General features: G+C 44.3%; 2 protein-coding genes across 3 annotated transcripts in view; one reads left to right on the top strand and one right to left on the bottom strand.

Moving 5' to 3' along the window:
- Nucleotides 1-484: 484 nt before the first annotated feature.
- Nucleotides 485-25,813, bottom strand: part of LOC125970835 (periphilin-1) — a 36,105-nt gene continuing 10,776 nt past the window's right edge. The window contains exon 9 of the mRNA XM_049723507.2: nt 485-1,911. Within this exon, the coding sequence (XP_049579464.1) occupies nt 1,879-1,911 (33 nt within the window). The 3' untranslated portion in view covers nt 485-1,878. The remainder of the gene's footprint in view (nt 1,912-25,813) is intronic.
- prickle1a (prickle homolog 1a) lies at nt 8,642-25,738 on the top strand. 2 transcript variants are annotated; one of them, XM_049723496.2, is made up of 8 exons: nt 8,642-8,812; nt 19,898-20,108; nt 21,384-21,497; nt 22,176-22,313; nt 22,833-23,036; nt 23,176-23,362; nt 23,477-24,343; nt 24,431-25,738. In XM_049723496.2, exons 2-8 carry the CDS (start codon nt 19,914-19,916, stop codon nt 25,255-25,257), a joined length of 2,532 nt encoding a protein of 843 aa, XP_049579453.1. In that variant the 5' UTR covers nt 8,642-8,812; nt 19,898-19,913; the 3' UTR covers nt 25,258-25,738. The 2 variants fall into 2 exon arrangements, with proteins under 2 accessions (XP_049579453.1, XP_049579454.1); XM_049723497.2 differs by lacking the exon at nt 8,642-8,812 and adding an exon at nt 16,352-16,632.

Genomic DNA, 25,813 nt, shown 5'->3' on the forward strand with positions numbered 1-25,813 from the left:
TACTAACCACTACACCATAGAAGGCACGCTACTACTGCTTGGAAGAAACGTACCCTATATAGTTTAATGGAGCAAGCGAATAGACCAGAATTCAAAGTCATCAGCATTACTCTGCTCCACTCGTGACATTGTTTTTCATTTTGGATGCGTTTACAGTTCAATTCTTCACCATACTAATGGAATAAAATCGAGAGGTTATTTGAATTCTACGCTCCTCACGTCTCCATGTGCGCTACAGTATGGTCGTCGTTATGTTTCATTCTCATCTTTAATGTCTGCAGGCGCAAAGCATTAAATGTCGGTAATGACGCTGTTGGGCGACGTAAATGTATATCTTTTGTGAAGTTTCGACCTTTTTGTTAACATGCACATTACATTTGAGGTCATTATTTATTCCTGAATACTATAAATAGTTTGAGATTGAAAGTGACAACCAAATTGGCTAAAACGGTCTGGAGCCACTTTTTCTTTCTTTTTATAAGCACTTATATGTGTGTTTAAAAAAAACAACCTCCATTTGCACTCTATTCTGTTAGATCTTGCTTACCTTAAAGCGTCCAAACATCGCATGACAGCTAATGCTGATCTCCCATCAGGCAGTGGTAACCCCCCCCCAATTTAACATGGGCGGGTCAGATCAACGCGTACCCTCGCCGGGTAATTCAGTGTGTTTGGCTATATTCAAGATCTTCTCATACACTCGCTGTGTGTCACGATAGCACAGCGGTAAAGGCTCCGCCAACTAAACCATCCTTAGTTCTTTGTGTCACGGGTTCGAATCCCGCTCATGACTTTTTTTTTTTTTTTTGCTATTTTTTGCAGCCAGTCGGAAATGGAAACGAGACGTTTCGTTCAACGATTTTATTGAGAATTTGAACAGTTTTGGAATCAGGGAAGTTCCAAGTCGCTGTGACGAATCTGCAGTCGCAAAACACAAAACTGCGCAACTCACCTTACAATAACAGTCGTAACTCGAAGATAACATGGGAGCAACTTGACTTGTTACACCAGCGTCCTCTGATGGTGGATGTGTACCTCATAGCACTACATCCAGTATAGCTCACAGATGAATGACACAAACACCATCAACTACAATCCAACAAATACAACATTAAAACATCAATGTCGGCATAACGTGTGTCGGCTAGCATAGCAGCAATGGCGGCGTACCTAATATAGTGTCTGAGTGACATCACAGATCAAACAGCCAATCAGAAAGTGGGTTGTGAGGGCGGGTGTGGCGATTCGTCGAACGATTCGTTTGAACGAATCTTTTGAGTGAACTGATTCTAATGATTCAGTTCACTTAAAAGAACTGGAATGCACATCACTATAGTGGAGGACAAAGCCAAAGCATTTACTTCACACAACAGGCGCAGGGTGTGGACACAGCTGGTGGACTGAAGAATTCACCATCACCAGTTCGGCCACTGAAGCCCCTCCCCCTGCCATTCCCATCCCTCCTCCATAAAACAAAACACTCCAGTCTTTATTTCACTCCAGAACATTGGGATTGTTATGATTCATTACAAAGAGTCACTTCTTTTTAGGGATGAAGATCAGTCACTTGTGAATAGCGCAGACTGTTTTGATGTTATGGACCATCTCAGGGTTATTGCAGCTGCGGTTTTGCTGGTGTAAATCCTCTCCACTCCCTCCCACGCCAGAGGCGAAATGTTTCTCCTTTCCCACTCGGTCAGATGCCAGCCAATGTGACAGAACGGGGAAATGACTCACTTCTCTCATGACACCACTTTATCACGCTCATCATCACTTGTCTCATTGGAAGGCGACGTCTGCTCGTCACTGTCCCGTGGTGTGGCCGTGATTATCTCTGACAAGAAGGTGGTGTTTTTCAACACAGCTTCGGTTTGTCACTTAGATGGCAGGGTTGTGGAAAAAAAATGAACTCTGTCCAGAGGAAGAAGAGATTCCATTCAGTTGGACATTTAGGAATCTTTTCAAACTAAGGTCAATGTTTAAGAGTTAAAAACTACGGTTAGGGTTTCCAAACTAAAAATTAAGAGGTATTTGTGTTCACTTGGTAAGAGCCTCTATTCAGAGGGTCATAGTTCAAAACCTACTTTTTCCTCTACATCTTTAATATCTCCGTGAACAAAACCAGTATGACTAAATACAATTCAGTATCCATTCAAAGAAATTTCTTTTCAATAAAATGTCTTTACGGGCCTTTTCCACAGCTGGCATTCAATATATTAAATCCACTAAAGACCTTCAACTGAGTCATGAGTGGCACAATGGGTAGCATCTGATTTGCTCCAGTGTGACCCTGGTTCAATGCCATCTCAGGTGTTTTTTTTTTTTTCATCTTTTCAACGATACAAAAATGAGTTCTGCGGTTGTTTACATTGCACCTGGCTTGAGGGACATCATTCATCTTCTTGCACGTATATAGTGTATAAGTGTAGCCGGAACCAAGGAGCCAAAACAAAAAGATTTGCGGCCCATAAAGCATAAACAGAGACGGAGGGAGCTGCGGAGTCTGTTTGGGTTTGTCGCTACCGCGATTTGATGCAACGAGCTGGCACCCACGCTATGTTCCTTGGCACCAGATGTCTCCGGTGATGATTTCATTCGCTAAACCAAAAGAGAGCACAATAAAGTAAAGTCCTTGGAGTTGCGAGGCGACACAAAGACTCTTTGAAAGTAAAAGAACTTTTACTAAATATAAGAACACACTTTTATATTTGGATTTATTTAAAAATAACACAAACCTCATCTATTTTTTCTGTCTTTTGGAATGACCATTGCATATAAAAATGCTGACAATGAACAATACTCTTACATCTGTTATCTTTATGGTCATCTAATCTGCTACATTGTCCATCTCAATTGCTTTTTTTCAGCGCCCTCGCGAAAAGGGTCGTTTGTCTCAATCCGAGCGTGACCGTGCAAACCGAGAGCACTTCATGTAAGCAGCGAGAGCATCCACGGTGACAGCTTATATCCGCAATGACAGAGCCGTCCTCGACATTCCGCCGTCACCTGGCAAGGCCTCGTGTGCATCATCCATTGCTGAGTGGTTCCAATGCCCAAAAATGCAGTCGGGAGGGAGGGGGGTTTGCTGGCGGCTGTTGGGCGGATCACTCCACACTGCGCTGATTGTGCAGGAGACAGTAAAGTAGTGTAGGGTTCAACTGATGGACAAGCACTCGACAGCACCGTTTTGTTGCCTTGTCAGCGCCGTAAGACTTTTACCCAAGTGCGTTCTTTGAGTGACCTCGTCTGCCGTTGCGTGACTCAGATCCTGAAGGTATGATGGCAAGGGTGTGGCATGCCAAGTTCAAGGAAGTTGCTGTTTGATGATGTCAGCGGGGTACAGTTAAGACTTTCAAGCCCCCCCCCCCAAAAAAACAAATTCATCTAAATGTTTGTGCACTTGGCACCATTTTGAAATGACTAAAAACAATCACAATGGAGGGTTCAAAATCCTACTTTGAAACATTGACCTTAGTTTAAAACCCTACTTTCAAACCCTACCTCTACTTCAAAACCCAACTATGAAACTCTAACCCAAGCTTGAAACCCGATTTTGAAATGCTAACCTGAGTTCAAAACCCTATTTTGAAACACTGATCCAAGTTTGAAACCCTAACCATAGTTTGAAACCCAACTTTAACCCTAGTTTTAAACCCCAACCCTAGTTTTAAACCTTAGTTTGAATCTCTAACCCTAGTTTGAAACCCTGACCCTAGTTTTAAACCCTAGTTTCAAACCCTAACCCTACTTTAAAACCTTAACTCTAGTTTAAACTTAATTTGAAACCCAAAACCTAGATTGAAACCTTAAATCTAGTTTGAAACCCTGCTTTGAGTGTAAAATAAATAAATAAATAAAATAAACTTTGAAACCCTAACCCGTTTGAAACCCTAATTTGTAAAGGTAGGTAGTTTACAAAATCTTACAATTTTACAAAAATGACAGTTCGACAGAGTGCCCACCTCTGCAAATGACCATCAAGTATCTTTCTTCAACTTACTTTCAGGTCGCCACCATCAAAAGTCCCAAATATACATACTTACACTTAGTTAACGGGACTTTTCCCATGCTGGCATCCATCCGTCCACAGCTCATGTTCATATTTCATAACTGACTTTTCCAATGACTTGTGACAGTGTCGCAACACCGCAGGCACAAACATCTGCAACTCAAAGGCAGCCCAATAAGTTGCCGCCTTGGGCACAGACTTGCCTTTGCAGCAGTTTTCAAAGCGTGGAAAACAGGCCGTCTGAAGCACAGTGACACCAGTTTCGCATTAGAGCCGCCGAGTCACACATGCATGGACGGCCCTCATCCTGGCTTAGTCACCGCTTGCTTGGTGAAATCAAACAAAAGCAAACAGCCGGGGATGCGTGTGCTGATAACCATCTGGCAGTGGCAGCATTTCCACAGGACATGGGGATTGGAAGAAGCGGGAGGGGGTACCAAAAAAAAAACTTTCCAACAATTGGTAGAGTTCAGACGTGTTGAACAAGTCTCAGTGATGTCACGGATTCATCGACTCGGATTGACAATGGAAAAACTGTACACTGCGGGGCAATATCTGTCGTTTTTAAAAGTGAAACCAATTTGCAATTTTATGATTGACACATGAAGTCGATCCACAATTCGTCTTTGCGGGCCACATAAAATGATGTGGCGGGCAATCAGTATAATCAATGTATAATCAACTGTTGATATTGATTATATGCTAATCGGTTTGAGTCCCAGAAGGGATCTTTGTGATCGCAGGCCTCAACTTTTCCAAGAAACCTCAGAAGCAGGAATTTAGGGAATGAGACCTGTGAGAGGCTTCTACCGTTCCCAACGATCCCAACTGAAACATAATCACCTTTCCCCATCGGAGGTGCGGAAAGAAGTCTACTGGCGCAGACCCAAGTTGATGGTCCCGAAGAATTCGACCCTGCTTGCAAAGACACCTTTCAACGGGGCACATTTCGAAATTGCACTGTCACGCCAGCCAACTGATGAAACTATTTTAAGCCTTTAACGGGAACTTTCAAAAAAATGTGGCCCGGGAGCACAGCTGACCTCATTTTTTTGTTATTAATTTAGCTTTTGATAGTATTTCATTGCAGCAATGTTACGGCTCAGTACTTTTTAAAAGCAGCCAAGGATTGGAGTTCCAACTACCCCCACGAAGAACTCGATCCGGTGCGTCGACACTTTACAAATGCGTCCCATTTCCGCGGAAAAAGGAGGATGATCCTGAAAAAGGATTATCGATATTGCAGGCTAGGAATTTATAGAAATGGCTCCCAGGCAACATTTCGGAACTTGCTTTAAGATGCTCTCACTTGCTGCCTGACTGTCATTTTACTTTTCAAATTAAGAGCAAATTAAGTGGAACATGAATGATCTCTCCAGTCAGTTTTGTTCATTGTAAATGTCTTTGCCGCCTCAGAGGCAGCAGAAAACTGTCAGTGGGAACGTTGCCTGTCTAAATGAAGTCGGGGAAGTAGCGGCAGACTGTGAAATTTTCGAGATGTGATGATTCATCTGACGTTATGATTTAGACTTTTGAGAGCGACTTGGATTTAGGTCAGATGTAGAAAGATGCCGAGTTCAGAAAAATGGGCCAGCTTGTCCACTGGGCTTTAGTGTGCTTGGTGGCATGGATTCATGTTTGTCTTTCCCCCAGCGCCCCTGGTTCCCCTGCCAGGAAGCCAACGAGCCTCTCGGTAGGTCACAGCCAACTCAGAACTGGGAGAGCATTGTATGCTGTCAAGCCCTTACAGTTTCCTGCCTGCATTTATACATTTCCTAATGAAATTACTCCATGTGAAGCCCCACAAATTGGCATAAACTTTAAAGTCTTGTTGTATGGAAGTAGGAGCGCCTTTGTCTGGCTTTTATGACACGAACAGACTGTAAATACATTGAAAACGTCGCGACCTGGATGAGTCTTAAAGATTGAATTTCACATGATTTTTTACTTAAATTCTTTGCAAATGTGTCTAATAAACATGGTTGACGTTTGGTAGCCATTGGATAGAATTAAATTTGGATTTTTAAGGACATCTGGAAATGGCCACGAAATGGATGCTACAAAAGTCCTGTATAGTTTTGGCTATGTTTTTTTTTTTTTAATATATAATACATTTTATATTATATTTATTTTTATATTATTTTTCTTCATATATTTTTTATATTATTTTTTTATCTTATTTTTTTAAATTAGTTTTTATATAGTAGCATCTTAGCAGCATGTGCACAGACCCTAAAAACCCTAAAAAGGAAGTGAGATAAAAACACCAAAAGCGAAGGGTGGGGAGCTTGCGCGAGAATATTTTTTAATGCTATGGCTCTTTCATAAGAGTCATTTGGGGGAAACATTTGAGGTATTATTACAGCTGGAGCTGGAAATGACATTTATTTGGACTAACTGCAAGAATGAGGACCCTTCTCGTGAAACTGCAGCAAATTGAAAATACATGTCACGCGTGCGCTTCAGCTACATTAACAATGTATCCGGAATCGTTTCAATAAATAGCTACAGGAAGCCAAAAGATTTATATTTTGTGGAAGGATGTGAGCTATTTATCGGCCCTTGTTGCTATTCTTACCAGCTAGCATGTTGCTAGCTTAAAGGAACCTGTTAGCAACTAATGATTATCTGCGTAAGCGCACGCCAAAGACAAGCAGATATGATAATGAATGCAATGAACAGGTGGCAACAATCCTACAATTAACACCGCTGGACGTGAACAAAAGCCTCCTCTTGTTTCACCGCTCGCTTGGAGTTATTTCAGGAACAGGACGGCATGAGGCAGGCGGCGGATACAAAGGCTAATGCGCGGGTGTTGGATATAATGGGCCGCTATTCACACCATTCCCGACATGCACGCTATTCGGCTTTGCGGACTTGACTATCTTTTAACATTTTTAAAATATTTAAAAGTAGTAACGTTGGTTAATTTCTGCCAAATGGCGAAGCAAAATGTTTTTAGGGGGAAGGTAATTTTGGACCACTTGAAGCCGCTAATTGCTAAACGTTGTTTGGGTACGGACGGCAACCGGGTGACCGGTCGAGAGGTCCTGCTGCCCGGCCGCCTTAACTTCGGGCTATTAACCCTGCGTCCTGCTCACTTTGTTTGTTTGTTTGTTTTTCTGCCTTTGTTTGCTCTTGAGACTTCCCGTGTAAACTCCAAGAAACACGATCCCTTAGGAAAATAAAATCCCGCTCAATTTGCAACAGCGGTGAGTTACTATTAGATTTGTATTCGGTGGATAGACCACTCAAGGGACACGGGTAAGACCAACATGGTCAAAAATGCTAATGATCAACTGAATAATTTATTTTGTTACAAAAAAGGATTTTAGAATCGTCCCTAATAAAGTGTCCGCACAGCATATATTTATCTCTCTCAACCTGCATCATTAAAATAAATCCCGCCATGTCACCTTCAACAGTCCAGCAGCTTGACCAGAGCCTATGTAAACACACATTTGCTCATGTTTTTTTTTTTAAATAAGCAGAGCAAACACCGTCGCCGGTCAAAAAGTCAAACATGTGGAGTCATTGAAGTCCAACGGCAAGCTTGAAATAACCAAGGAAGAGTTTTTTTGTTTTTAAGTTCTTAATCTTGTTAACTGGATTCAGCCATAAATCAGCAGATTGAAGTCATGAGTTTTTAAGTTATGCCGGACATCCATTTTTATTTAGGGTCCGAGATTGTGTAATGGATGCTGTCGGCGTCATAAATATGACATTTTGGAGCTTTCAGGTCCGGCCGGTTCAACATTCACCTTTTAAGGGGGGCAACCATCAGTCATGTGAAAGGAGCGCCGCTTTTTGGTTCCAGATATGGACTTTTAAGGTTTAAGTTCAATTGAAAACTCTTGACGACAAGAAATCTTTAAGTGACAGCCCGAACAGGAAGTCCGAACTGGTCTTAGTTAAGACAAATCCGCAACAGTCCAGGTGACGTGACTGGCACGGAGGGAAAAGTCAAAGGGCATACGATGTAATCAATGCTCACGTATTTGCTTTCAAAGACTTTTTTTTGTCAAATTAAGATTTGGTTGAGTTGTTTTGGGCGCGATGTCACACCTGATGTCACGGCCTCAGCGTTTGAACAGGGTCACGTCAGGTCCGACTTTGACGACCAAGCAAGGTCAGCGCAAGTGTGATCGTCTATACTGTTGCCATTTAATTTATGTATTATGGGGGCGGGGCTTAATAGACAGAATGCCACAACATTTTAGGAAAAAAAATGTTTTAAAAAAATTACAGAGGTGGGCTATACTGGTCTATTTTCCACTTCCTGGTTCATGCAACATTCAAATCTATCTATTCAATCTATATAAAAAGTCTATACACCCCTGTTCAAATGCCAGATTAAAAAAAAAAAAGACAAACTATTCATCCATTCTATCTCGTGTGTAAATTGCGCCCGCAATTCCCTTTAAATTCCAAATTGCGCTAATAGTAAACTGCCAGCAAATGTTTGGCTCCTTCTATTTGCGATAGGTGAAGGATTTTTTTGGGGGGAGGGGGAGGGGGGGTGGTGCACGCTGCTTTAAGCCAATAGGCGGGGAGCGGCTCTCGACTCGCACACACTAGCGCAGTAATGTCAATGTAGAGGAGCGCCACACAAGCACAGCCGCAGCGTGCGCCGCTTAAGTGCGGGCGATGTTGTGACAGCGCGCTAGGACGTAGGGTTGGGGGGGACACTCATTCTCGTAAACGAGACACTTTTTTCGGGGGGAGCCACACGCCGATGATACGCAGCGTGGATCACTTTTCGGGACTATTGGCTTTGGATTCTCGCGTTTGTCACCACTAAAGGTGAGTGGCTGAGACTCTTTTGGTACTTTTGACAAACTCTTGCGTGTTTGTTTTAATGAGGTTGTAACTTTTAACAATTGTATTTTACATATGAGAGTCGTGGGACGGAAAAATATTTTCACCTATACATTAGGTCGTCCGCCGGTGCGCTTTTACGCACAGACGCCGGGGGACTCGTTTCACTTTCCCTGCCCTCATTTGTGCGAGGCTGGAAAAATAAGCTCACAAAAACATTCAGGGTGGTTTGGTGGTGTGAAGGGGACCCCCACCCACTAACACTCACAACCCCCCCTCCCCTCCCCACGGGGCTCCAGATGTATGGACTCAGCTGTCGCCTGTCACTTGGGTGACAACTGCTCCGCCGCTGCCTGCGCGCCACTGGGTGGATGTCAAAAGGGCAACGTGGAATTGTGTGAATAGGAATGCACGCACACGCGCACGCACGCGCAGGGGAAGTGACCCTCGATGTGTGTCGAGAAGTGCATTGGAAACAACTATGGTATACCGCCAGACAACCAAATGATGAAAAAAAGATGAGCAAATGTGTTTTTTAAATGATGGTGGTGGTTTCCGTCTGCAATAGTACTAAAATATTGAATGTAAAATTGTAGAGGGGTGTGTGGTTAAATTAAGAATGTAAATGCTTGGGTAGCCAGATTAAAAAAAATAAGTGGGCTGCATTTGGACACCCCGTGTGCTTCTTTTCCCAGCATGTAACAGAATAATAATTTTTAAAAAAGTAACTTTCTTTGCTAATTGGCACAGCAAAATAATGCGCCAAATCTAATCCTGCTTCAAACTGAGTGGGACAAAATGCCAATAACGCAGTGTGTATTATTATAATATTAACAGTAGTAAATTTGCAAAGGCGGATGTGTTCCTAATGTTATGATTAGTGGAGACTCACTCCTCACACCAAAGAAAAACGTCACCCACAAAGAACGTTTAAGCAAACAAATGTACTTTTCCGAGTAATGAAGAGTGCTATGAACCTCATTAAAGTCTTGCACATACCAAAAGTCAGCCAGGCTCAGTTGCTATGGTCACAGGTGATGATGTCACCCATCCCAGGGCATTGTGAGTTTAGACAGAGGCCCTGAATGAGTTTAGTTTGGACACTGAGCTTTTAATAAAGTTGCATGCTCAAGAATGCATTGGGCCAATGGAGTTCAATCACTAGGTTGCAGTTGTTAGCATATTTTTTTCGTTTTGAAATTTTCCAGTAGTTTAAGTCAAAGGATGCCAAGGACTGACAAACTCCAGAGCAGAGCGCAGGACCAAGGTGATGGTGTCACCTAGTGGTCACAAGGGAGGTTGCCACAAATGCACACCCAACTGCGCAATTCTGCAAGCACTCCGCTTTAAACTGGTCTCCCAAATTAGAATCAGTGTGGCTGGAGATATTGTTAGACAGATATTTATAGACCAAAGGCAACACCAAGGGAATTAAAGGCACCACAAATAGAAACATTGACAGTTGGTGTGGAAGTTTCACGCCCAAAAAAAAAAATGTTGACAGTAAAAATAATTGAAGGGGAAAAAAAACAGTTGACCATCCATCTTTTATATGTGTAAATTGCCCCAAAAATTAATTCACCATGAGTAGCCCATCTGTGGTGTTTTCTATGTTGGTCAAAGTTATGTTTTGATGGACGTTTGGTTGAATACATATTTTGTAATTCTTTTGCCAGTTAAGTTCAAAATGTTGCTCACAACTCAAGACAAAAACTATCAGGCCATACTACAAGTTGAATTTGGAAAAAATATTAAGCTGAGATTGCATTCTATGTAATAGTACAGTGTGACATTTAGGAGCCCTGTGGAATAAATGTTTAACACGTGGGGCAAAGTTGTGGTATCGTTTCGTACACGGGGCAAAACTGTGAGTTCTGTTTCCAGTCGCAGCACCTTGTAAGGCAGCTTCCACACCTTCAACAACGCGCTGCATGCCCAAAACCAACGGCAGACATAAACATACACGCATGTGTGTCATGTTTGCTTTCGGACTGGACACGGCATGAGCGTCCACTGACTTGGCAGAGCGTCCCGCATGTTGATTTAAAAAAGTAGAACAAATCATCCCGGCCTCCTCTTGTTCCCGTAAATTCCCTCTAAGACAAACACTTTGGCAGACTTTTATACATCACACTGGGTCCAGTTCGCTTGTTGCTATGTGGCACAGAGCAGAGACAGAGCTGTAAACTGACTCTCAGGGGGAAAGGGACTCCTGGGCACTACTGCCATCTACTGAAGTGAATGTGTAATTGCACTTTTCGCTTATAAATAAAAGAGTTCAATCTGTGGCTAGCGGCTGCAAGGATGTCAGCATGACCTGACGGCATCTGATTCCAGCTTGCCGTGGTTGGATGCTGACTTTTTCCAGCATCTGCCTGCACACATTGCAGCCACATGCGAAGCATTACTCCGCAGTGATTAAAAGTAGTTAGCGATTTAGCGCTTGCAGGCTCATAGCTCTGCAGGATGATGTTAGTGAGGTTGGGGCTCACACGCTCGGGGGACCTGACGCTCACCGCACATCGTAATTGTGGCACTAACTGTCGGACCACCGCGTTGTTGAAAGCGGTCCTCGCCTCACACACGATTCATTCATCGCCGACATGTTTATGCATGGGCTTTAGCAATAAATTTATAATACGTGCTTCGACAAAACTGATTAATTTTTTTTCCATGGTATTATGGGGAAAAAAAGTTCTTACGAATTTGCCATATATTTACAATTACAATATATTATTCAAAGTTTCCAGTCAAAAACAATAAATCTACTTTATTGCAACACGTTAGAAAACTTTTCATGCCAAAATAAATCAAAGATAAAATCATAAATTATTTTGTAAACTTTCTCGTGACCATGAGCAAACATGAGCAAATATAGTCATTAAATTGAGCAAAAGCTTTGCAGACCCCCCGTCCCGAAAATATGGAAACCATGCTCACAAACACCATCATCCCAACCCCTTCCTGTGGGCCCTTCCTCTTGACCCCCCCCCCCCCCCCCCACCCCGACCCACGGTGGCCTCGTCGCAGGAGTGGAGTCAGTGGGCAAGGGCGATAAGAGAGAAAGGTCAGTAGGGTTTAATAATGGACCGACAACAAAGTGATTTCCTGCCGGGACATCTTACAGTAATTTATTGCTATTTCTTATCAAGGGGCAACACAAAAGCGCTTTGCCAAATCATACAGAGCTATATTTAACAAGAAAAATATTTCAATAGCCCAAAATAACAACAAACAACTGGATTCCTGGAGCTTTGTTTAGGTTGCTTCTCATTTGTGTTCATGCACCCCACCGGCTTACAATAATAATCTTCATTATGGTCCGTCGGATGTGGTCAGGCTGAAGTGACACGTCGGAGGGTAAATGGGTCAACGTTAACCGAGGGCAACTGAGGACATTTCTGGTGAGGTCCTCACAATGGACGCAAGAAGTCCTTGCCAGAAATTCCTGCAGTTCCTAAAATGTTGCTCGGCCATTAATGACTTAAATAGAAATGAACGGCCTCTCATATTATCACATACAACAGAATCCAGTGATTTAAAAAGTTCAACAATTTTCTAATTTATTTTGAAAGTGGCAAAAAAATACTGCAATAACTCAACTGTTATTAAAAGTAATACAATTTACAGTATTGATATTCTAATAAGAAACACTGAGTTGACATGATTTGCCTTTGCAGGCCACATAAAATAATGTGGCAGGCCGGATCTGACCAATGAGTAAATCTCTTCTTTTTTTTTTTTTTGCCATTTTTGCCTTTCACCTACAGAGGTTGTCTATGGAACACTTTATAATGGCTTACAATTGATAATTGGTGTCTCCAAAAATAACCTTAAGGTTTTTTGTTTTTTTTCATAGATGGCCTGCCATTCTTACTATCGGAGTGATAAGTCCACCAGTTGGGTCCCTTTTTCCATTTCTTCCCAAAACACACATACACTCGAATGACCTCATGGTTGGAACATTACAGAAGGCCTCATGAGAACTTGGGACGGGATCTCACAAAACCTGATTACAGTCAACGACTCTATGATAAGTTCCTTAGGAAGCTTGTACGAATGTATTTGAATCTAATTGTCATCTTGTAAATAGTGACGATACAAATCTCAACGCAACCGTTATGCACTGAACCGGATTCGGTTTCTAACCGACTGTACATCCTCCGAGTTAATAAAAAATGAGGACAAGCATGTTCGTTTGGAGCGGCGGTCCGGTTGCTTCCCTCTGTGCAGCGGCACTGGGGCATGTGCTTAATTAGAACGCTGCGAAAAAAAAAAGACTACAGCCGAGTGTTTTCTCCAGGAATGTTAATCATTAGTGGGATCCCGACTGAGAAGCACTTAACTGTTACAGACCATCGCCGGATTCCACGTTTTTTTTGCCGTTTGAAGCCGTTTCGGAGGCTGAAAACGCTTCCACGTGTGTCCCGAGGATGTCTTCTGTTGCTTCAAAGACTCGCTCATTGCCCTCTGTAGGGACAGAAATGCTTGGCCATGTGAGAAGGATGTTAAGCTTCTAAATCCCAGATGTGTCAGGAGTGACTTTTTAACAGCCACGGTCCAACTTTTACACGCAGGTACAAACTATTTCCTGCTCATTGTCAACATCTTGCCGGTCAATACAACAAAGCGCACACTTTTCCGACTCGACCTCACCAAGTTTGTCCAGGCAGACCACACATGACAGCGCTTGGCCCTTTGCGTCTTTTGTCAGCGCGGGTGCGCAGTGTCAGAACCGTCAGACAGCCACAGGCTTTTGTTGAGTTATAGTGCCCTCAAATAAAGGGGGCTTCCTCCCGTTAACAGCCCCCGGGAGCTCTGCTGCTCCACTTCCCATTGTTCCACAATGAGGTCCCACTTTTACAACTAGGTGAGAGGGTGTCAAATTGAGAGTGAAATACGAGCGCTGCCGATCGGGCGTCCCTGCGAAGTTTGCCAAAGCCGATGGATGGATGATGAGGGGTGGAGATCCGGAATCCAAATGGGTTTTTACGGGATCACACCAATGTATCAGACAACTAGGAGCGGATCTTTATTGTTGGTAATCATCCAATGATTGATTATCAGAAGCATGTCAATATTCTGCTTTAACACAGCCGTGCTCAGTTGGCAATTTTCTTCTCATCAGAATAGTTTCGGACATTAGCTGAAAACAATCGTAGTTTTTGAAGATCCTTGGAAATGGTGAACAGTACCCGATTGATTAAACAACAGGCCGATCAATTAATTACTTGACGGGAGAATCTGAATGTTCTGACCACCTATTTCGTTGTTTTGTCTTTCTTTGAACGGCAAACTAGTTTCAGCGCCATACTACTCTCCATTTGGCCTTCCTTGCTTCAAAACAAAACCCATTTGCACACAAAAAAAATCCATCATGGTGGATTATTACACCCTACTACGTTCCCAAAATATTTTTCTGTATGCTGTGGTGTCGAAGCAGTTTCTCACAGTTTATAATGTAACTTCTCCCCGCGCCCTGGAAGACATTTTCCAGAAAGAAATAACAGCATTATCCCCAGTAGGTCCCTGTGACATTATTTTTCTTGGGTTCCAATAAATACACCATGGCAGAAAAGAAAGCCGAGATGGAAGAATCAGCTGTCTGCGGCGTGTCGCAGCGTAACCGTAAAAGCAGGGGTTACGCCAGGGTTAGGGGGCTAACAAGCCTCCGGTCTGACCCGAGTTTGTCGGCCGCAAACCAGCTAAGTCAATATCAAGACGCTGGCTGCCCCACCAGTTGACCTTTTCCTCCCTCCTTTTGAGGCGTAAAAAGGATTGTTGTTACAGTAGAGTGATAGGCTTTTATTGGCTTTTATAACCGTGGCTTTTGTCGGGCCTGTGTCCTGCTAATACCCGTCGGCGAGTCATTTAAACCTGCAGAATGCCTACTTTTTATAAGGTAGCTCACACACAAGCGAGAGGCATTCTTCAGCCTGGTCTTCAATGACGGCGAGTTAAAGACTGACCTTCCCTTTGCCCCTCCTGCCGGCCTGAATTTACGACGTGTCTTGGGACTTTAATTTGACTCGTTTGAATAGATTACATTAGGCTTGAACTTTTGCCGCCGTGTCCCGCTTCCATGGGATGCTTTCCTTTCGCGAAGGACGTGTTTGGACCAGAGAAGAATGCCGTTTGATGGTCTGGTGTCTCTGAGGACGACAATCGCCTTGTCCTGTCATTGTCAGGTCACGCTGGTCATTGGCTACCTCGCCGCTAGCTTTTTACACTGACGAGAAGGTGCGGACCAGGTGTGAGGTGCCGTTCAGGTCGTTGTGGCTATGACCGGGGAATGGGCCGTAAAGCCCCGAGGTGATAGATTTATTGGTCATCTGGTGCTCTGGAAAGGTCACGGGTCAGGGATGCATGACTTTATATTATTCAAGCATCCGAGGTGAACCTTGAACTGTGTTCGTACCTCTGACAATGGCGCAGTATCTAAGCATGACATTCCGGGGTGCTCAATAGATGCTTAGATCATGAGGTGGGGACGCCCGTGAGAGGATTTGATTTGGCCAGGCTATAAAAACACCTCACAGCGACTGCTACATTTGGAAAGTCAGATTCATTCATCCACAGTGTAATAAAGCCAAGTATATCATTGCCTCATAACTCCAACTTTGGTAGCAGCTACAGTGAAGGCTGTTTCCTTGGATTTCTGTGTTGCCCCGCCCCTTAAAGGTGCAGGGGGCTGAGTATTTGGGACGAAAGTGTGAATGGCGGGCCTCTCCTCCCTGCCCTTGGCTGCTACAATGGCTTTGTGGCTACAGTAAGAGCGCCACACCGGGGCTAAAGCACATTTAGCAATCAAAAATGACTGACGGAAGCACCAAAAAGCTCACTGGTGGTGTATTAACACTTTTTTTTTTTAAATAAGCTTCCTTTGGACAGAAAATTGACAGCTGGCATCAGCCGCCCGCCCACAATGTTTTAGTTGAATGTGAAAAATGTGTGAGGGGACAGAGGACAGCAAAGATGAGATTCTGTCAATCAGACAGAATTTAGCTTGACGTGCAGTTTGTAGCTCAAATCTGATGAAACTTTAAATCTATAAAGCACAGTGCAACAAGTTGCAACTTTCCAGAGAAGCGGTCACTTTTGTTTTCTGAGGCAACAGGAAGAGCCTCATGTTGTGACATTCCTTCAGAGGTGAAGGAGAGGAGGCAGAGGTCAGCTACAAACTCCCTGGGGAGTTTCACTGGATGGCCAGGTATGTACAGTTGATTTAAGATACGCAATAAACAAAAAAAAAAAAGAATTGGTATCATTGCTCATTTGAGAACAATGCAATCCCAACTCTTCCCGCATCTTTGAATCGCTATAGCATAACAGGAATGTGGCACGGAAGCCACTGCGGGTAAGCGAGTAAAACCAACTCCTGTGCCGGTCGACTTAAGATTCTCGGTTCCTTCCATCAACTGGCGCTTTTCTAATTCGGGAACTGGCGTTTGAAGTATGAGGGGGGTGGGTCAAGCGGAGGAATTAGCCTCCTGTAACTGGTTGAGGTGAAGGGGGCCGGGCTGAGGTTAAGCGGGGGTTGGATCTGGGGAAGTGGGAGAGACATGGGCATGGGATGGCCATCTGGTTGAGCTCCTGCATCTACACATAGCTCTTAAATACCACCGGCGCTGTGACATGATGCCGGCACTGTGCCGACTGCTCTGGTGGAGACCGGTGGGCTGGATTAAGAGTGTTGAGGATCATGTGTAGTACAGATAGAGCTGAGGAGTTGCAGAAGACACAAGGACAGACTGCTGATAAGATATTTTTTCCTGCTTGCCTCTGGAGAGTTGGCCTGAACCGAGGTAAGAATGGAGAGATTCTTAGCTTTGGGTTGATCCTGCTTTGGAAAGTCAACAAGTCTCTTGTTGGTCCTAGTTTCTAGTTCTTGGCAGTCCAAAGTGAATTGGCTGGGATGCTAAGTGATGGCAGCATGTGTGTCTTCATTCATCCTGTCCGGGACATGCAGGTGGTCCCTCTGGTTGGGATGACACTCCCATCCATTTGGTCTTGGAAAAACACTTCCACTAACCACGAAAAGGGTCAGACCAAACAGTCTGTCTGGTATCCTGCTCAGGCCATTTTGAATTGTTATTCAGGAAGGTTCGGGTATACAGTGATGCAAGTGTCTGAATTCTGATTTGTATTTCTTTCTTTTGTAATTTCCCAGTATCTCGTTGACAGGCTGCCACATTAGCGCTGTTTATTTACCCAAAGCTGAACTATCTTGTCCGACACAAAAACAGATTTGTCCGAGCTCTGGAACTTTGAAGAGAAAATCAAGTTCTTTGTCAAGTAGAGCCTGCATTGCTGAGCTGGCAGGAGCCAAGTTAAACAAGTCGGGTCGGTCCAAACTGACTGAGAGCACTGTGTTGGTTTGGACCGCACGTCCATCATCCTTCCTCGCTGAGCATAGACAGTGATTCAGACCAGAAGCTGCTTATTTATCCTCCACGGCCTCATGATGCTTGTTAAGCTTTGGTGTCTGGACATCACAGGACTTGGATTTAGAGTGTTGCTAAATAGTTTTGAAAACGCCAAAGGCGGCTGTATTTATTAGTGTGACGTAGTATGAGATCCTGTGAGATGTTTGAGAGTAATAAATAAGATGACACATGATGTGGCGACTAAGTGAATGGGTATTTTGTTCACTGTTCAGAAGCAGTTTGTTTTTGACCACTTTCTGGCATAAGAAACTCTTGTTGAATGTATTACAACACATTTTTATGAGTTTCCATCTTTCAAACTATATTGGCTTCAAAGAGTCCAACTCCCCCCCTGGTTCTTCTATGCCCTCTGTGGGCAGATCAGTGAAGATATGCAGGCTTGCAGCATCCAAAGCCATGTTAACAAGCATCTTTACAAAAGAGCTGAGGGGTTGTTAACATTCAGGACTGCAGGGGTCTAGCTTGTGTGGGTGGAGGGTTCAGGAATGAGGGGTAGGGGGGGTTAAAACTAATGACAGAAAACATAGACCCCTTGTTCATCCAGGACGGGGGGGAAAGTTTAAAAGCCAACACAAGTGATGAGTCAGTGAGTTGGCAAGTCAACCTGAGCATGGCCAAGTTAGCTGGCTCAGTGATTCTGTCATTCAAGGGAGCATTGGAGGCTCAAGTGAGAGGAAATGAGCTGCATGACAACTAATGGAAAAATTAGCATGTGAGCAGATGTGCTTGTATGAGAAAAGAAGGGTGGGGGGGCTTTGGCTAACACACATGCCAAATATCTTGTGATTTGAAACCTAAGCCAGACGTGCCTGTGATTCAGGTTTTCGTCTGCATGAAACAACGAAACGTCTTAATGAAGCGGTGAGATCAGACAGGCCTGGAGTTCACTCAAGCTCTCAAGCATGCCTGCATTTTTGTAGGTTATTTTGGTCTAATTTGCAAGTCAATGGAGGTGAGTGGAAGAAGGGATTGTCTTTCTTCCCTTTTTTGGGGACAGGTTATCTGCCTTGGTGAACTTTAAGTGTCATGAGTTAACACAGCACAGCTTCAGGAGAGCAGGGGACAAAAAAAGACAAAAAGTCAGATAAACAAGGTCTTGATAGAACAAGACACCAGCAAATTCCTCAACAAAGAAGCCATTGTTTAGGTCATCAGAGGTCATTAATCGGAGATATCATAAAGCCAGTCACAGATCCAGAACTAGTTTAGCCACCAGCGGAGAGCGTAACTCTACCAAGGTCAGTTTCTGCAAAATTTCTACTAACACTTGTCTGACACTAGTGGTCAGTCTCAGTACCTGTGATGCCAGACCTGAGAGAGAAATGACAGATCATTGAGATTTCAAATCACGCCTAGAAGGGTCTGGCGGTTCCGCTAAGAGCCTGTCTCCATAAACGAGAAGCAGGAAATAAATAAATACAGAAAGCTGACAGGCTGTTTATGGGTTGGAGGTTGTTACTAGTATTTTGTATAAATATATGCATACCCAAGTCAACCATCTTTCCATATCTGCGGCCTTCTTCAACAATCACATCTGTGTTCAGACTGTGTCTGGTTTTGTCAGCTGTCTTGCCGTGGCCTCGTGTGCCCTTCCTTACTGGCCATATGGGGGCGCAGAGACAGAGGGAGGTAAGCGGGGTGTCAAGGGTCCAGGCTGCTGGACGCTGGCCGGACTCCTATTTGATCTCAGCTAGAGTCCTTTGGTCTTTGAAGACTCGCCACAACTGGACATACATTCTTCTCATGTGTCTTTCAGAAGGTTCATTAGGTGGACCCATCAATCTAAAGAAGTCCATTATGATCACTATTAGAAACACCCCATTTGCAGTTTCTACACCGCTGCAAAGTAGAAACAAACAATTTACAGCTGTTTGATTTAATGGGTTTAAGGGCTTAGGTTCGGTCTTGCAAAGATTAAAACCACCTGAAGATGTCATTTTAACATTGGACTAACAAGACACTAGATCACAGACTTCACTGGTTCTTTCATACCTGATCTATGTCAACCACACAACCTAGATGTGCTTGTGAAAATAGTACACAAGGCCATCCTGTGCAGTAAACACTGTTTGATCTCCCTTCCAGCTTTTCCCTCTGTGACATCGCTATCCGTCGAGCCTTCTTTCCTAGCTTCACCTGTCTGCCATTTCTGCGTTGGCTCGCTAGATGAAAGGACGGATCAGACAGTGGCTGCAGCAGGTTGGAAAACAAACAGCCACAAGCAAAAGGAGAGATGAAGGGAGAGAAACTGGCCTTGTGGACATTCCTCATATGGTGGCCTTGTCCTATTGTCAGGCCAGTGTTTAGACAGACCCCAGGCTCAACTGATCTAGCCAACGCGGGTCACTTACGGTGGCCTCTCTTGAGACATTGAAGGACACACAGCAAGTAGGCTTGTTCTTAGCTACATGGGAAAACACAATTTTGTGTACAACTGCACAATACAATGAGATCCCAAAAACTAGCACAGACCTATTTTCTTGAGGGACTCAAAGGAGCAGATACGATGAAATGCAAACAAGACAACGCTTCGGTTCCTTGAAATAAAATGAATGGTTCAATTCAATGACTTGACATGGAATGATGTGATTATCTAACAGATTGTTCCTTTTCTTGTATCTAGTGAAAAGGGGCATCTGATGAGCCTGGCAAGTGCGACAGTGGCGGCGTCAGCATCTGGCTATCAAGGCGGGGCACGCCAGCGAGACTCCATCATGGAGCAGAAAGTCAGCAAACTGACATCTGGCTTCCAGCGCAGCTCTACCTCGGATGACGACTCCGGCTGCGCGCTGGAGGAGTACGCCTGGGTACCACCCGGCCTTCGGCCTGAGCAGGTGAGGTTGCAAAATAGCGTCTTACTACTAATTACTGATTGCTACTGGTCCTAATGATCTATTGATTCCTTCACCGATTACGGCTCTCCGATCATTGTCATTTTATTAAGTGAAGTATAAATCTGTTAGGATCGTTCATTATGTATCCTCTTGGTAGGGACTAAAAACAGCTTTGACCCAGTTTTAATTTCCCACCAGGTTTCTGCTGGGCCCTAATTAGTGGTGCACAGCAAGTTACCACTGGTGTCGCAGTGGATTCAAACCCTTGAACAATAATCAGTAGAAAAGCCCTGGCAGGTCACTTGAAGGCAAACTTGTTGGTCTACCTCACAGCCACTAACAGACAGGATGTCTAGTTTTTATTTACGAACTGTGCTATGGTCAAGTCTGCTTGTGATTATCAGAGATCTGTTTTGGAGGACTGTGTGTGTCGGGCAGGATCGAGAATTTGGGGGGGGATGCGGGGTGGGGGACGTTTTAACAAGCCTTTTCCTCCACAAACACACAAATACAAGCAGGGCAGTTAGACAAGCCCGGAGGGCAGCCGGCCTAATTTGGCATATTTCCTAAACCCGCCTGTGCGTTTCTCTCTTCTCTTGAGTTCTTGTAACTAACTTCATCCTGCTTTTCAACCACACACATGGAAGCAAATAAGGGGGTGATGGGCCAGAGGTTTCACAATCTGAGAGAAGTCCAAACATGCTTTTGTTTGGTCGATGCATGGGTCAACTGTAATGTCTTTACTGCACTCATTGCCTTGAATGGTGCATTATGGGTCATCGTTATGGTAAAGAAACACATAGTTGCCGATTCCCTCAGCCCCCGGGGAGTTGGATGAGGGGGTAATAGCAGAATGTGCATAATTTATGATGGGGACGGACGGGGGCAATGTTGAGGTTGATTGTCAGGGTAAATTGCCGTCGCTCCCCTTCTTTAGACGGCTTGAGCTACAGGAAGTCCCCAAACACATAAGACCCCGCACGTCCCACCTCTTTATCTGGCCTGCTGTAATGGCCCCTCCCTCATAAAGTTGGCTCACCAAGTTTCCAAAGGTCAAAGTGCCACAGAGATAGGCTGCTTTGTCCCGTCAGTCAAGAGACAAACTTATGATGCTCAAATTATTTAAAAAACTATTTGGACTTTTATAGTGTGGATTTATGGAGAAACTGTTCCTCCATTCCATAACAGAACATATGGAACGTATTTTTGCCTCATTTTCAGAGTCAAATATTTTGTACATATTTGTTTACAATGTCTATATAATTAATTCCTTAGGTCCAGCTGTACTTCTCATGCCTGCCCGAGGATAAAGTCCCATATGTTAACAGCCCGGGAGAGAAGTTCCGAATCAAGCAGCTACTCTATCAACTACCGCCGCACGATAATGAGGTAAGAACTCATCGACCGTACCTTCAGCGCAACAAAATCGGAAAACTCGAGATATGTTTATTCTTGTGGCTGATTCAGATTCAGAAACCCCCTGTGGCATCCGAGTCGACATCCTGCTGTGGGATTGTGGTGGCACCATCTTGTAGACATCTAGCGTGGGCACAATGCAACTTTTGACTAGATGCTTTTATAATGTTTGGCATGGTCCCCCCCAAACACCTCCGGCTAGATTCTTGTCCTAGCAGTGGGTTTTTACAAGGATGACTCAGCAGGGGAGAGGGACGCCGATTGAAAGAGGCTTTATGTGATGCCACCGCAATTGTCGTGGCACGGCGCTCCCACTTGGCTCGCTTTTTTTCCCCTTTGTTGCCCGCCTTCTCGATTTCACTCTAAACAGAGGCTCTTGTTTGTGTAAACGTCTGCTTTGGCCCTTGTTAAGTCTTTTGGGGAAAGATCAAGAGGTCTTGTTGTAAAACTCAGGTTGTCAATCAGGGCCAGTGGGTGGAGATGTATTAGGGGTGTAGGAAGGGCAAGCTAGGGTCAAGAGTTGGCTTTGTTCACCTCTCCTCAGGCTAAATTTACAACCCTGTACTCTGAACTAACATTGCCTCAGCAACATTTAACACATTAGAACAAATTGTCCGATGTATAACTCAGAATGGTCTCATTCATTGGCAGATTCGTTACTGCCAGTCTCTCAGTGAGGAAGAGAAGAAGGAGCTACATATGTTCAGTGTCCAGAGGAAGAAGGAAGCCCTGGGGAGGGGAGCACCGAAAATGCTACCCCGAGGTCGTCTGAACAGCGTCTGTGAGCATGTACGTACCACAGTGGATCCCAGAAAAAAAACTACAAATGACCACCTCACGGAATAACTGAATTCAAAGGCATCCGATTTAAAGCTTAGCTTTGAGCTTTCGAGCTTAAGTCTGGCTTATCTCCATTTTATGTCCACGAATATGCATTGTCTCGTTTCAAATAAACGAGATGAAAAGACTAGTCAAAAATTGAAAATGCAAGTCTGAAATTTGAATGCTCAGTATCATGTGTACAATTTATACAATTATATACTCAAGCAGAATTTTCTTTCGGCTCGAATGGTTCAGTACAGAATTCTACGAAGTATTTAACAATGAACACTGCTTCCCCCAAAAGGGGGATATTTATCTTGTCCTAACATCCTTGCCAAAGTTTCCCTTGGAGATTACATAGCCTTAATATTCTATTCACAGTGGTTAGAATAGTTTAAATATAAGCTGTGACAAATGATGAAGTCTGGCCAGGAAATAGAATCAATCATGTTTTGCAAAAGACTAATTATGTGTATATATTTGCAGTGCGGTGAGAACATCAATGGTGGAGAAATGGCAGTATTTGCGGCCAGGTCGGGGCCTGGATTGTGCTGGCACCCGGCCTGCTTTGCTTGCTCCACATGCAGTGAAATTTTGGTGGATTTGATCTACTTCTACCATAACGGAAAGATCCACTGTGGACGGCACCACGCTGAGCTCCTCAAACCTCGTTGCTCAGCTTGCGATGAGGTAAAACCGCAATTCTAACATTAGGGGGGACAGTTTTAGGGGGACTAATTCTTCGTTTATTGCTACAATGACTGTACAGTCGACCTCCACGATTCGGAGGTAACCCCAAAACATCCTTATATATATTTTTGCCTTACAGATCATCTTCGCTGATGAATGCACAGAAGCTGAGGGGCGTCACTGGCACATGAAGCACTTTGCCTGTTTTGAATGCGAAACCATTCTGGGAGGCCAACGTTACATCATGAAGGACGGACGCCCCTACTGCTGTGGCTGCTTCGAGTCTCTCTATGCAGAGTACTGTGAGGCATGTGGAGAACATATCGGTAAGACTGGAAATGGCAATATGCTAAAACTGAGGGGACTCAATCGAGGAGTCACGGTACGGGAATAGCTCCGGCTTATACCTGCAATTCACTTGACCATTTCCTATTTTCCAGGTGTTGACAATGCTCAAATGACCTATGATGGTCTCCACTGGCATGCCACCGAGACTTGTTTCAGCTGTGCCCAGTGTAAGAGCTCCCTCATGGGATGTCCCTTCTTGCCACACCAAGGTCGTATCTACTGCTCTAAGGCATGCAGTCTAGGGGAAGACGTACACGCCTCCGACTCCTCCGACTCGGCCTTCCAGTCGGCACGATCCCGCGAATCCCGTCGCAGCGTACGCATGGGCAAGAGCAGCCGATCGGCCGACCAGTGTCGCCAGTCGCTCCTTTTCTCACCTGCGGTTAACTACAAGTTTCCTGGATTTAGTGAAAACCCTGACGACACCATGACCAACAAGCTTTCCCACCTGAACTTATCTGACGAGCATTTCTGGAGGGGGCGTGGTGAGGAGACTGAGGCTCCTGAGGATCAGGGGGAAGAGTGGGCGGAGCATGAAGACTACATGACTCAGTTGTTGTTGAAATTCGGGGAAAATGGTGTCTTCAGACAAGCCGGTGACTCCAGACCGACAGATTTTTGGGTTGCAGAAAGAGATCCCAAGTCAAAACAGGAATCATTCAAAGCTGGTAGCGGTAGCGGAGAAGGAAGGGGCAGCCTGGCCAGCAAAAAGTACCAAGCTGACATGTACTGGGCCCAATCACAAGACGGGCTAGGGGACTCAGCCTATGGTAGTCACCCTGGCCCGGCAAGCAGCAGGAAGATCCAAGACCTTGAGCTCGACCACGGAGCTGGAGCAAGCGTGGAAGATGAGTCGCAGTGGTATGGTGGGTCTTTGGAGTGCATAACAGACCAATTCAAGAAAAAGGATCAGAGTGTCCGAGACTCTATGGACTCACTGGCCCTCTCCAATATTACTGGTGAGCAGCAACGCGGATCGATTTTTATATACCAATGTAAACCCAGAGTATGTGCAGGATTATTCAAAACGCATTTGTCTTTTTCAGGGACCTCTGTTGACGGCGATAGTAAAGACAGACCTTTGGGTTACTCCATGCAAGGTTTCCATGAGCTGGAGACAGAGGACTGTGAGAAAACCAGTAACATGGGAACTCTCAACTCCTCCATGTTACACAGAAGTACCAATTCATTGAAGAGCCTTGTATCCGAGCAGGAAAATGTTCCCGAAGAGGTGGAAAGACCAAAACCACATGTCCCCGCCCTCAGGAGGACACGTTCACAAGCGAGACAGCAGCAAGTGAAATTCTCTGATGACGTACAAGACAGTTACAGTGATCTTCAGGTGCGACAGCCCCCGATGAGTGAACGAACTCGTCGCAGAGCGTTCCACTTTGAGGAGCAGGACCAGGAAAGTCGTTCCGGGTGCGGCCGTCACCATCACAGGAAGCGACGCAGCCGTAAATCTCGCTCTGACAATGCTCTTAATCTTTTACCAAAAGAGAGAGCCCAAATGGGTTACGGAATGGACCGCAGACAAAATGCACATGGTGCAAGGAGAGATCATGGTTTCCATGGACACCCACAAGCGGGCACCATGTCAGATTACAGGCTTCAGGGTTCAGCCATGGGCAGGTTCTTAGATCTGTACGGGGAGGATGACGACTGGTGCTCGACATGCTCATCCTCTTCTTCCGATTCTGAGGAGGAAGGCTTTTTCCTGGGTCAGCCCATCCCACAACCAAGGCCACTTAGACAATACTATACTGACAACTTGCCTAGCCCTTTGGCAGGCATGTCTCCTCTCCCTTATGGACTTCGGACTAAGTCTAAGAAGAAGAAAGGGCATAAGGATAAAAACTGTATCATTTCATAGGTGTTATTCTTTGATTTGGGTTATTCACATCCCCTGTTCTACTAAATCGTTTTTATATACGATAACGTCTGGATTTGTTCGCTTCTGTGGCATTACAACTTGCTGGTAAATCCATTCAGTATTTCTGAGATATTTATAAAAACATGATCTAAATATATTGTTTACCAAATGTATATACTGTAGATTTTTTTTTTTTAAAAGTGGATATTTTTTTTGTACCATTGGCTTAATGATGTACCAAAACGGCATTAACATTAAACTAATGGTAGGTTATTCCCCCCCCCCCCAAAATGAAGGTGCCACACATTTTGACTTATGATCTTTACGTCTTTAAATATGTGATGTTTAACTGGTTTGTGCAGCACCGACACAGACAAACACTTAAGTGGTGGTCATGTTGTAGTGTAAGGCAATTATTGTAATCTGTATAAATGTATAAACTGGAGTATAAGGTTAACGTAATTGTAATAAAAACAACAACGTCCTAATGTGTGTTATTTTGGGGTTTGGGGGGGGGGGACAAAAGTACACGAAAATGGATAACAGTGAATAAAAA

The sequence above is a fragment of the Syngnathus scovelli genome, chromosome 6 (assembly GCF_024217435.2).
Source record: "Syngnathus scovelli strain Florida chromosome 6, RoL_Ssco_1.2, whole genome shotgun sequence".
Taxonomy (NCBI): domain Eukaryota; kingdom Metazoa; phylum Chordata; class Actinopteri; order Syngnathiformes; family Syngnathidae; genus Syngnathus; species Syngnathus scovelli.